We start from the raw sequence: 13690 nt of genomic DNA on the forward strand, positions 1-13690 counted from the left end.
ATGGCATATACCTATCATCTCTAGGATTTAGCATGGTGCTTTATACAAAGCAATGCTTAAATATTATTGAGTATATAGATGTTTTTATTCTTGAATTATGATGTTGTATTTCTTTTGTATTTCTCTTTCTCCAGCAGCATTGTGTTTTGCTTCTTTTTTCAAAAATTCCAGCTCCTTATTTTGAATTAGAGTCTGTCTCTACCACTTCACTAAACCATCTGGCTTTCAATATCAAGCAACTTCTAAAATAATCTCACACTGAATTTTTTTTCCTACTTATGTTAGAAGAGGTATAGATCTTTCCTCTGTAATGACCAATATTCCCTGTCTTTTGACTCATCTCTTCCATCACAGCGATGTTATATAGTAATTTCTGCACGTACAAATGTCAGAAATATATTAGAAAAATATTTATTAGCATTTATACTATATTCTTTTGTCTCTCTAGTGTCCCTCTTAGATTCCAAATTTATGGGAGGAATTAGCTCACATGAATTTGGGTAAGCTGTCATCATAAGGTTGGACAAATGAATTTTGTCTCAAGGCTGTTTACCTATATGACTTTAGGAATGGAAACTGTTTCATAAGAATTTCTGTGATTTCTATAATGACCTACCCTAATAAATGACTAAATAAATGTATGAATGAGTACTTGGGTTACTGGGTGAACTGATCTCAAATTTGACTGCTTTATTTAGGCAAGTTTTATTTTAATGTGAATTTTCCATGTATCTTCACTTTAAAGGCTTAATTATGGTTTGTTTTCAATGAGCTGTGTTTTAAGCAAATTTCTTACACATAGAACAAAATTAAAGTCTTTTGTCTACCTACAAACACTCTCTAGTTCTCTTGTCAAACAAAATCTCCAACTACACTTCAAGAGCTAGAGATTTTTCAGGTTACTGTGTTTCCTAGATTCCTACAGTCAACAATCTTATTCAAATTCTAAATGACTCTTTGCGATTAATACATTCCTTTTAAAAAATTGTTTTGAGATTATTTTAGGTTTAGAAAAAAGTTATAAAAGTAAAACACAGTCTCTCCTTACCCTTTCAGCTACCTCCCCTAAAGTTAACATCTTGTATAACCATACTGCAGTGATTGAAACCAGGAAATACACGTTAGAACAATGTTATTAATTAAAGTAAAGATCTTATTAAAACATCAGTTGTCCCACTAATGGCCTGTTCTACTGTTTAAGATTTAAAGCAGGATCTCACATTGCAACTAGTTGTCATGTCTTCTTAGTTCCCACCAATTTGGGACAGTTCCTCAGTCTTTTACTGTTTTTCCTAGTTTTGACTTTCTTGAAGAATGTTGTCAGTGGTTTTGTAGAATGTCCTTCAATTTGAGTTTCTCGGATGTTTTCCTATGATTAGATTGAGCTATGCATTTTTGGCAAAAACAACAGAAATGATGATGTGCCCATCTCAGCACATCATGTTTGGAAGACTTGACTTTCATAAGTCTTGTCACCATGGGTGTTAATTTTGATCACCTTGTTACAGTGCTATCTCCTTAGTTTCTCTGATGGTTAATAAATTCCTTAAGTCTAAGGACTAGTAGGCTATATCTTGCTTTTCCCTATAAAACATGGAAAAATTTGGGCTAGATAATTCAAGCAAACTCTAAGATTTCATACTGACTCTCTTATGTTCACTATTACCTGATTGAAAAGGCTCATCACTCATCATCACAGTTGTTCCTTACACATACATAAAGAATTGTATGGAGAATGGTGTTCATTATCAGAGTAATCTAGACGATCTATCTCCTCATCTGAGTTTGTTGTATTTGATGAAATTTTTCATATTTCTTATACAACTACAGACATTCATTCCATCTTGCTAATGGATGTAGGCATGGAATTTTTTATATTCATCAGAGGATCAAGAGACTTATGTTATTCATCATTGTATCAATAGTCATGACTTAGTTCAAAGAATATTTGGGGTCCTTGTTCATGACTAATGAATAAAAGTACAAAAGTCTGAAGAGGATACCAAAAGTTAAATCTTCTACTATCTTCAGTAGGCATACTTTTAAGGTGGAAATTTCAATAAAAGACAACTCTGATATATATCATATGTTTAAATTTAATTCACAAGTTAAAAATAATGAATGATATAGGCAGAGAACTCACCTTGGCTGGAATAAGAGTGGGAAGCAGGACTGAAAAGAAAATCAGGTGCAGCAGAGAAGCATAAAGCAGCAAAAGCAGATGTCACAAGAGAATGTGTATTCTCCTTGTGAATGCCTAGGTGATAGAGTGACAACTTAGTTTGAAGTGACTTCTAAGTCAGAAATTAATATTCTATCCATTTCCACTCCAGAATAACTAGTAAATAATTTTATTTGGGGCCTAGTCAGGAGGAGAAAGGGTTTAGATATAGCAGATAGGCCAGAAGATGTTAAATGAAAGGAACTAAGATTAGAAAACAAACAAAAGCAAAACTTCTGGTTTTAGCCTAAAATTATTATGAATTGTATTGTTTGTATAGCAGCCTCTGTTTATTTTAAGTATGTAATACAAATAGTTCAAAATAACCACATTCACTTTTGTGTTCAGGATTTAATTTCACTGTTAAGGATGGAAAACAGCATCACTGCCACAAAGTTATAACTCCTTTCTGGTATAGAATAAAAGTGATTATGATATTAATAATAAAGATTAGTCTTCTGCATTTCTGTTCAGCAAATTTAAAGCCTCAGTGAGTCAAAGTCTGGAATGGCTTCTGAAGCAGGATGCCTCCAGTAAATCTTTGCAAATACCTCACACCTTTTAAAGATTCAGGCTCAACTGAAAATGTCAGAATGTGAATGAATCATTTCTGCTAAGTGTCATAAAAGAAACTTTGACTCTCCCCAAACTACTCTACACTATTTGTGGTATTCCTGAATAAATATCTAGGATATGGACAAGGTAGTTCAGCCATGAATCTACTTATATTATAAAGAATTACTGTAAATAAATCTGAAGAATTGAAAAATTCATTTGAAAACAAGCATACATGTGTTCAAAAGGATTAATACTGTTTTATGTAGCATACTCTTTTCACAAATGTCAAAATATGAAAATGTCAAATATCAAAATTAAAAAGTATACATGATCCATTAAAAATATATTATTTCCAAGATCATAAGAATATAGAATTTTTATTACTAGAAAAAATATGGAATATTTGTTAGAAAAGATTTTTATTAGAGAAGAGCTTTGGGCCAATAGGCAAATGGAAAATTTCCTTACTTTCTCATTGAAGTGCATAATTACTATTGAAACTATCTTTGAGAGAAATGATTCCTGACCTCTTAGGAATCATTATACCTTTTTGCGGTTTCATTCCTGGTAGTTTAATTTTAATTAAAATTTCTTATTGAATAAGCACAGACCACTTTTTATTTTAAAATGGTATCTTGGCTGAGGTAGAGCTGAATCTCATATAGGCTGACTTAGAGGGGAGGATTTCTCTGCTTTCATGCCTCCCAAGGTTACTGTGGAGTCTGAGTGGTTCACCCTCCTTTGATCTCATTGAAAGTTTGGGAGACATTAATTGTTAATACCTAGTGAGTCCTCATAGGCCCTGAGATCTAGCAATATTTCTGATTTACATGGAGTTCGAGAATCTTTATGAAAGAACTTGAACCGAGTTCATAATTGGTGTTGAACAGAAAATTCCAATGCACAAGAACAGGGTGCTCCTGATTTTGACCTTTCTTGTTTTTCTCAATTTGCATTCAGTTTTATAAATAGTTAACAAACTGCTTTTTAAAAATTCAGTACATTTTCTTAATTCTTAAGAGTCCAAGCTTCTAATGCATCGTGCAACTTGCCATATATAAAAAAACTTCCCATTGTTCCTTCTATCTTGAATGCCATTTTGAGCTACTTTGATAAGGCTTTCATTATTTGGGGATCATCTAAACTCTATTTGACTTTTCTTTGGTCTGATTCAGACTACGGGGTCAGTATCTAAGCCATTTCAGCAGCATGCCATGTTTCTTGCCCTGTTTCTTCTAGTGCAGACCTACTTGCTCTTTCTCAAAGTTGTGTGGATGAAAGCCCTGTCTCATTTTCTAGTCCCTTAGCTAGTTGTAATGCATTTGTTGATTCTAACAAGTCTGTGTCTTCCATCAGGAGTCTCAAATTATAATTTACATATAGTCTCTATTTTCATTTTGTTTTTCTAGGATTTTTCCACCCTTAGATGCACAGTAGCATTGAGAACTGTCTCATCTCTTTTATTTGGTAATTTTTATTACTTTTTAGATTTAGAGTTGATTATATATTATAGGTAGAAACTCTTATTACTCTGATTCCACTCATCTCTCATAATGCCCATCTTTCCTGAGTTGTTAATGCTCCTATGTGAAATTTTGGGAATTAGGAAACTGCTTAGTTTTGTGAAATAATGCTTTGTGATCTTACAAAATTTATAGAAACTGAGAAAGACTATGAACTGTAGTAAGTTATTGCTATAGCGTACATGTGGGATCGTTAAGATAGATAGATCGATTTATTTATTTAAAGTTTCACCAGTTAAGAAATTTTACCATAGTCTAAAACTACTTTTTTTTTCAGCCAAGTTGGCCTTCTCATCTTTTTTGCTTTTTATGAACTTTACTCAAAAGAATGCTTCCACGTAGGTAGAGGTTGTTCAGAAAATTTTAAGAACTTCTTGACAAGATTATAAGAGTAATAAAAGCTCCCCTTATTTATAATTGTTTTAATTTCTATCTGACTGCCTGGCAAACTTACACTGGAAAAAGTGTTATATCCCTATTACATTTAACAGAATCATAATGGCCTAAATGTTTCATGTTGGCTACACAATGACATTTGAAGAATTATAAGCTTTCAGAAAAGAACCTTTTTTTCCTAGACTTCCATTATGAGTTAGAAACAAATCTTCAGAAGTTAATTATATTATTTATGTAGCAAGGACCCAAAGCAACCAATAACTAAGCTTGCCAAAGTACATGCTGATTGGTTTTCTTTTTCAGAAAGGTTCAATCCATTTGGGGAATATATTAGCTTTTTCAGAAACGAGTAAGGCTGAAGTCAGCACATTTAGGGAGGAGATGGTTATCAAGAAAGAGAAGGAGGGGAGAGAGCCCTTTATGTAAATACATGTTAAATAAAATCTAAAAATATTTCTTATAATAACATCACAGGCAGTTCAAACATTAGAAGTAAGAGCCCATGTATAATTTTTACCAACAGTTATTACAGTGTAAAGCATGTTGACACTGCTATATTTGCATCTGATGGAGCCAGCTTCGTTAATCATCTTGGACTGAGTAACATAGACTTGCTGCACAACTTAAATGTGGAAATAGCTGAAAACCACTTTAAATTTGAGTCATCCATACATTCATTGATGTGATGAATATCAAGGTTAATTCACAGTAAATCCATTAGTAGTCATGGCACCGATGTATTGGTGCTCGCCATATAGAAACACATAAATAATAAAGGTAACATGTTCCTCCCTGTTCCTCTCCACATTGATAAAACGCTTGTAACTGATTAGCATGTACTGTTGCTGCACATTGAATTCATTTATATAATAAAACATTTATGTAAAAATAAAATTTAAAAATAAAGCCAGTTCATTTTGTATAGACTTCATTTAATGGTCACAGTGAATTTTTTGCATCATGCTATAAATCTTCCCATCCTAGACACTTTATGGTGATGAACTAATATTCTTTTTCTCATGAAAGCTTCCCTTTGGTACAATTTAATATCCTTCCTATTATCAACTATAGTCAATGTAAATAATAATATAATGGGTTTATCTTAAGAAAATTGCTAATCCAAGGAATGAAAACTGAAAAGATTAATAAAAACTGAGAAAAAGTTATTACTCAAAGGCATTTGGTCTGAACGCAACTTCAAAATCAATTAAAATTTTCTAAGGGTTCTTATACTAAAACAACTATATTGCAATATCATTTTATATTTTCACCACACATACACAAACACGTTCATACCATCTGTTCTCTCTAAAATGTATTAGATACTTACCACATGCCAGGAATTGAACTAAGGTGTTACTGTGCAATATCTATGATAGGAGCTTGATGAGGTAAAATAGTGTTATAATCTCCCTTTTTCAGATACGAAACACAAGACTTGGAATAAATAGCTTGGTCAGGGTCACGTAGCTAGTAAATGATAAAGTTGTAATTTGAACCCATATCTACCTGAGTCCAGTGTTTACATTTTTAATGTCTTCATTATTCTGCTTCAGTAAGTACATCGTGTCCTTAGTTCAGAAAGATGCAATTTTAAATGAATTAGATTTGAAAATTTTAGTCATCTGACCCACTATATTTTATTGTGAGAATATTATCACATTTTCAAGGTTATCAAAATAGACCGTAGTGGCAATTTTCTATATTGATAGAAGGAGGGCTGTGAGAATATAGGAGATTTAGTAGAGTTTGATGGGAAGTGATTTTTTTTTGTTTTAAAGCAGTATGTTTATAGAGGTAGGCAGAAGAGGGCTGTGCAGAGGCTAGACATTTAATTATTTTGCTTACTATAGAATTGTACCGATGAGTACAATCCAATGCACTTACTGTGTGTACAAAAGAAAAAGTAAGAGAGATTGCTTTCTAGAGATATTTGGAGAAGAACACTAGAAATAATTGCATTTTTTTTTTTTTTTTACAACTGTTTTTGCTTTGTTTTGGTGAAACCTAAAGAATTGGGAAGTCATTGCAGGAAAGCCAGAGTAGATAATAGCATGCTAGTTCCCAAGTCTTATACTTATTGGAAAAGGTTGAAATATGGGATGAAATCAAATCTTGAGTAATGATGATTGTATTGTGACATTTATCTTACTAAAAATATAAACCTTTACATTATTATCCTCAAGTTCTGTAACAAAGCAACTAGAAAATTTCATAGTTCAATAAGTTTGAGAAGTGTACCCTAGACTAAATGTTAATCTACATATATTAAATGTTCTGTCACTTCACATCTACATGTTAGTTTTCTTTTTTTGAAAACATTGTGAGGTGAAAGGACAATATATGATCGTGAGGTGCAAATGTCACTTTATGGATATGAGACATTAGAATATGATAACAGTTGGCCTTGATAAATTCAGACTGACATATCCAATTAACTTTTTTTGACTGTCTTGTTATGATAACAGAAACATTTCTGTAATAAAATATATAAAGGAGTCGGAATCTGGATACTAGGTCTCCTACCAGCTCTGCCACAAAACCAAGTTGGCAACATTAAGTAACGAGACAATTCTTATGACTAAATTTCCTTAAATACAACTTGGGAGTAATGCTTGCCCTACTTTCTGTACAGACAGAAGAAAGGAAACAATTGTTGTGAAAGTGATTTTTAATGTTAAAAATTATCATATAATGTAAGATATTTGTTGCTTTACAGTACTATCTGACTTGGGTGATTCTGGAAAACATGAAGTCTTAGATATGTTTTACATTGTTAAGTAGCATCTCTAGTTTTAAATATTGTTTTTAAAAAAAATTCACATGAAATACATAGTCATTAGAGAAGTTAATTAAAAGAAGAAAATAAATAAATATGTATTGGCATCTTTTGTTACTGGAAGGCTACACTCCCTTCTATAAATTGTACCCTAAGATCTGTTGCTGGGATAACTAAATAAATATTTATATGGTCCCCTTTAGTGTGGAGGAAGACCTTTGTGTATATATATATATCTTTGCATGTCTCTTCCAAATATTCTGACTCAAAGAATTCTTTTTTTTTTTTTTTGCATTCAGTGAGATGCCAGTGGTGCAATGAGATAGGACTTTAATGCATTGGATGCTCGGTAAACCTGCTTGAAAACAAAACCCTATTTAAATTAAGATGTGTAATTGACTGACATCATCACCATAAAATAAAATTCGAACACTCATCAAATGAGGCTATGACATTATTCTTAGTTCTATAAGATTAGTATTCACTTTGGAAAATAAATGGGTCTTTTTATGATGGTGGATAGTTTGACAGCTACTAGATGTTGCTTGTTAAATAAGACCTGACTTCTATGGATGAGATCTATTATCTGTATTTTCTTGACATGATTACTGGGGCTTATGGCTGTCCATCCATTAGTTATCATCTGTCATATGTGAATAGACCCTTTCCCCATAAAAGTTGATTCGTAGCATATTTGTTGCAATTTGCTTCACTGTGCTGTATGACCTTATCACATCTGCATGCAGCTCTTGTTTCAAAAACAAGTTGATATATGTATTTACTCCTTTTGGAAGCATCCAAAGTCAATTTCTTAAAAACTGGCCGGAAGAAATAAAACCCCATTACAGACTATGCTTGTCCAACTCAGTGAAAAAGCAGTAATCTCCCATTTGTCCTGAAACACGTGCTGATAGATTTAATGATTGTATTAAAAACTGAGCTGCCTTAGTATTTCTTTAAAACAAACAAACAAACAAACAAACAAAAACCTCTTTTCTTTTTCTTGAGCATGTTTGACTGAAATCTGTTATTTACTTATTTGCTTTTCCAAAGTTATTTTTTTTCATAGTATAAATTTAATACTTTAATGATATGTCAACATAACAAACATGGGCAAGTGTGCACTTGTCATATTTGGACTAATGGTTTTGGTTTTACTTTTCCAGCTGGGACAACGTATATCTTCAGCAAAGGTGGTGGACAAATCACATATAAGTGGCCTCCTAATGACCGGCCAAGTACACGAGCAGACAGACTGGCCATAGGGTTTAGCACTGTTCAGAAAGAAGCCGTATTGGTGCGAGTGGACAGTTCTTCTGGCCTGGGGGACTACCTAGAGCTACATATAGTAAGTACTTTTAAAATAACCAGCTTTTTGTTTTAACAGTTTTTTCTAAGTGACTTATAATTCTATCTTTTGGAAGTTTCTCTTCCTCAGCAACCAATACTTTGGTACAGAAAATATAAATAAACTCTAAAAATAATAAGACCTTATACCTATTACTATTGTTGAACATTGTTATATTAGAAATTTTTTTTTGTTTAGGTGTGAGATCCTCTATCAATTTTCTGTTTGTAAAGATTTATTTCTGGTGTGTTTTTAGTGACTTTAGGCAGACTTGACAAATTAATACAATAAATTATTGCCCTCTAGATACTAGTCCATCTGGCTGGAAGCAGGGGGTTGTAACTTATGATATCAAAAATTTGGATCCAGTGTCCTTATTTCTTTTCTAATCCAAAAAGAGAATTGTCTGAAATTACATGGAATGGATGAAAGAAAAGAAAACTTTAAGGATAATTACAGATATGAAAGAAAATGGCAAAAAAAAAAAAACACAAACAAAACCCACCCAAATATTGTTTCTATGCCATCTTATACTCATTTCGATATATAAGTATAAAGAAAATACAATAGACTCTTGCCATTTTATTCTGGGAACATTCCTTTTCCTCCAAGCATCCCACAGGAATTTAGTCAGCACAGAATGGATGGCAAATAATAGTTCATAAATGAAAAACTTTCTTTACACTTTAAAGTTGCCATACTGACTATAGCTTGGAATCTCTCCTCTAGATCTCTGCATTCAAAGAGTTACTAATTTGTATGGTGGCAATTCTTTACCTCCTCATTTCTTTGCAATATTTGCAGGCTTTCATTAATAAGAGATGTTAATATTTTACTGATATGTGAAAATACAAACCATAGGAAAGTGTAGAAAGTGTGACATTTAAAAACTGAAGAGTTATCATTAAAATTCTTGGTCTAAAGTGTCTATCTTCTGGAAGGTTCTAGAAGCATATGTCCCTTCATCTCCCTTTTTATCCTTGAGGTATAGTTTATCCTTTTGCTTCATGTGATCATCTTTGTTTTCTTTAGTTTTTGTCTCTAAGTTCTCTCTTTACCAGTACCTGTGTCTTGGAGGACATTTTATTAGGTCAACATGTTCTTTCCTGTTAGAAACTGGCTGTCAGGCACTCATCCTAAAACATTTAGAAATCCACCAAACACCAAAATATGATATCACAGACCTTTGCAGGATCTTAATTTTCAAAGCTTTATTCATTTATTTTCTTAATCTTAGTTTTGCATTATACTTCTAGAACTTCAAATAAGCTGATAGGGGGTTTACGTTGACCATAAAAGCTGAGTTTACTGCTAATGTTGGAAAGAAAAAAGATAAAACACTTTGGCACAACTGTTATTGAACCGTTGTAAATTCACCATCATAAATTTTCAATTCAAAATGCATTTGTCAAAATGGTAAACCTGGGAAAGTAATTTCAGCTGCCTTTCAGCAAATATCTAATAATCAAAACTGAAAGCATCTGGATTTTTATGGCATCATAAATAAATGATCAGTTGAGATAAACTTAACTAGTATAGTAAGGAATCTTGCTGTTTAGGGTAATCTCAACTTTCTAAATGCTCCATTCTGATTTAAGAGCCTTGCTATTTATACAAACAAACAAACAAACAAATAAATAAAAACTTTTTCTCCTGAAAGAAATTACTTATTGATCCATAACCACTTACACATTTACCCTGCAAAAAGGTTCTACAATGATCACTCTCAAATTGAAAGTGGCTATGTTATTAAATTACTCAAACCATTGTTTTATGGTCAAAGTGTTTTAGTCTACAAGAATGGGTATTTCTTTCTAATTCTAATCAAACGTAGGCATAGAGTCCTTTCATATGTAAAGAATTGACTTTCTAGGTGTTCATAATCAGCCCAGTACCTTCCACCGCTTCTTTGTGGGCCATGGGTTTCTGATAGCCATTGTGTGGGGGCCCCCTTTCTCAATCTCTTCTCAGTCTTGCACTGACATTCCCTTTGGATTTAGTATTTGCCTCTCCATACTCTTCCTCAGTGTTTTGCTATATTCAAACTCTCCCTTGACCTGAGAGTCTGCCCTTGACTGGGGGAAAAAAAAATGGACATTGTTTTCCTGGGTTTACCAAACATTGGATCACTCCTGTATCAGCTACAAGGACCCAGTCTTAGTCTAAATCTGATCATCTAAAACTTCCTATCTCCTTCCTTTGTCTCTCATTGCCTACAAGCAGTGATTAGCCATTAGTGACTTACCACATTGCTTACATGGAGAAAACCGTCTTGTTTCCATGTTTTCAACATACAAACAAAATTAACACAAGACTGGTGTTTTTCTTTTTTACTACTTAAGCTTACTTCTCTTTCCTATAATATTAGGTACATGGAGGAGAAAGAGAAAGAGCAGCTAGATATTTTAAAAAGGAAAGAGAGGGAGAGAGGAAAGAGGAAGAGGGGGAGGGCAGGGGAAGAAAGAAAGAACACCGACTGTGCCCATGCAAGCTAGAGGGTTGCAAGGGAGTAGAGATGGCTGGGTACGTAGGTAGCATGGAGGAGGGAGAGAGATAAATGGAGAGACTGTGAGAGGGAGGAGAAATGAAAGAAGGATATAAAGGAAAATGAAGTGTATAAGGACCAAAATTAATGCTTATGAGTAACAGAGTATTCTTAATAATGATACTTAGATTTGGGAATATTCAAAGGCTATTTTATGAAACTATTAGGTACCTTCGAATCTATCCTGATTTCCCCTAAATCATTTCTTCTTATTTTTTTTCCAGGATTAGGAATTTAAAAAAAAATAGATTTGTGGAAGTATAGATTATTACTGTTTGATTGTTTTATGACTACAATTGACTTAAAAATTAACCTGATTGATAGAGTGGATGATATGTTTTATCTATAAAATTAGAAATTTATATTATTGATTAAACCACCAGGAAAATTTCTGTAAACCTTCAAGGTCGGCCAAATATAAACTATGTACGATCTTATTTAAAAAAAAAAAAAATATATATATATATATATATATATATATATATATATATATATATATCCTTAATAGAGTTAATCAAAGTTGCTTATTTTTCTTGATATTTTCTGAATCTTTAGCTAAGAATCGGTTATTTAAAGAAAGTGCACAGTGAGATTTTTTTGAATGAATGATTATCTCTCCTTAATAATTACATTTATTCTAACTCTCTTTTATCATTAATTGTTCTCTACTCATATCTGTCCATTATTTTTAAATAGTGACAAGCTTTCTGATGGCAGAGAACATTTATTATAATGATGGTTGGTAAGAAAAATAATAATATACAGAAATGTGGCTTTTTATCACTTATTTCAGTACATGCTAAAAGGCTATCCAGAAACGCTTTCTGAGCAGGTAATGTAGCCCAGGTCTGCGTTAGGCTCTGTGGATACAGAAATAAATGAACTCACTACTTAGTACATATTTTAGTAAATGTTTGTTGGATGAATGAATAAACAAGTCAGATGGGATGCTGGTCACCAGGTAGCTTAGATTATTCATAAACACATTTAGTTCCAAAGTGACTAGTTTTTCTCTGTTATTTCTCCCATTTGGAATGTCTCCATTTCTTCCTTTTGCAGTTTTAACTTTCTTATCTGCATATTATTTGTAAACTCATTAACAAATGATGTTTTTAAGATAAAGAATATAAAGGGAGACTTATAAACTAAAGTGTTATACATATTTAAATTAATTAGTAATGTTGACGATTATTTAACCAACAATGAATAAAATAATTTCTTAGAAGCAATAAACAAAACATTGTTTATTTTTTATAATTGAGAAGATATATCTGTAAATTTTATCAATGTTATTACTCTAGAGGAAACATCTCTTATATATTAGTCTGGTAATGTTAATCAGAGGTTACTTAACTCCTCTCTGATTTACAGAAAACCACTGCAAATGTGCACTCACTCACTGCCACGAATATTAACGTGTGCCCTGATTCTGACCAGAGGAAATGTGTGGAGGGTAGAGGAGATGAATGCAAAGTGTTCTTTGATATTCTTTCATCTTGGGAGCATGAAAGAGCATTGCAAATTTGATTAGTGAATTGTTGTACATATTTGCCTTTAGTGTTTCTTCTTTGTACTTTGCGGGGACGGAAGCCTTATTTTTACAACAAGCTCTTAATTGATTTTGATTTAGAAATACACCTTTTGATCAGTGGTTTTAGTAGAGACTAGAAGCATAGTGTATTTATAGTAAATATTACATGTCCCAAAATAACATCAGTATTGGTGATGTGTCACACCTTTCTCATCTCTCTCTACCTGTTTACATTTTATACTACTTATCTTACTGCTCTATAACAATTAAATTTTTAAAAAAAATCTTTTTAAAGTCAGTAATTATGTATGAGTGCTTACCTATGTTAATAAGATAAAACCTAATTATTCCTTCACAGGCTTTTCTAGAATTTTAATTATGTTTCAAAGAGATATTCTTTCTAACCAAGATTAACTTATTTTAAGAATTTCACTTTGTCACATAATATTTAAATTCAATCCTATAAATCATATAGATATTTTATTTGGTTTTGTTTTCCTGTTCCTTATATGAATTAGAGAACATGTGGCCTGTTTGACTAAAATTTTATTTTATTATTTTTTATGATGGCCTCTAAACTTAATGTGTGTGTCTTTTTGTTTTTATTTTTTATTTTATTTTTTATTTTTATTATGGTGACATTAGTTAACGAAATCCAATAAGTTTCAGGTGTACCATTCAATAATAAGGCATATATATATTGCATTGTGCATTCACCTCTAACAGTTAGATTTCTTCCTGTCATCACATATTTGACCCCTTTTACCCCATCTACCTCTGCCCTCTCCA

General features: G+C 32.3%; 1 protein-coding gene across 18 annotated transcripts in view; it reads left to right on the plus strand.

The window, feature by feature from the left end:
- Positions 1-13690, plus strand: part of NRXN1 (neurexin 1) — a 1007449-nt gene that overhangs the window by 708046 nt on the left and 285713 nt on the right. For all 18 annotated transcript variants that reach the window (XM_039887176.1, XM_039887185.1, XM_039887183.1 and 15 more), the window contains one exon: positions 8644-8825. In XM_039887176.1, coding sequence (XP_039743110.1) covers positions 8644-8825 — 182 coding nt within the window. The remainder of the gene's footprint in view (positions 1-8643; positions 8826-13690) is intronic.

This window comes from Pteropus medius, unplaced genomic scaffold (assembly GCF_902729225.1).
Source record: "Pteropus medius unplaced genomic scaffold, Ma_sr-lr_union100, whole genome shotgun sequence".
In the NCBI taxonomy this organism is placed as follows: Eukaryota; Metazoa; Chordata; class Mammalia; order Chiroptera; family Pteropodidae; genus Pteropus; species Pteropus medius.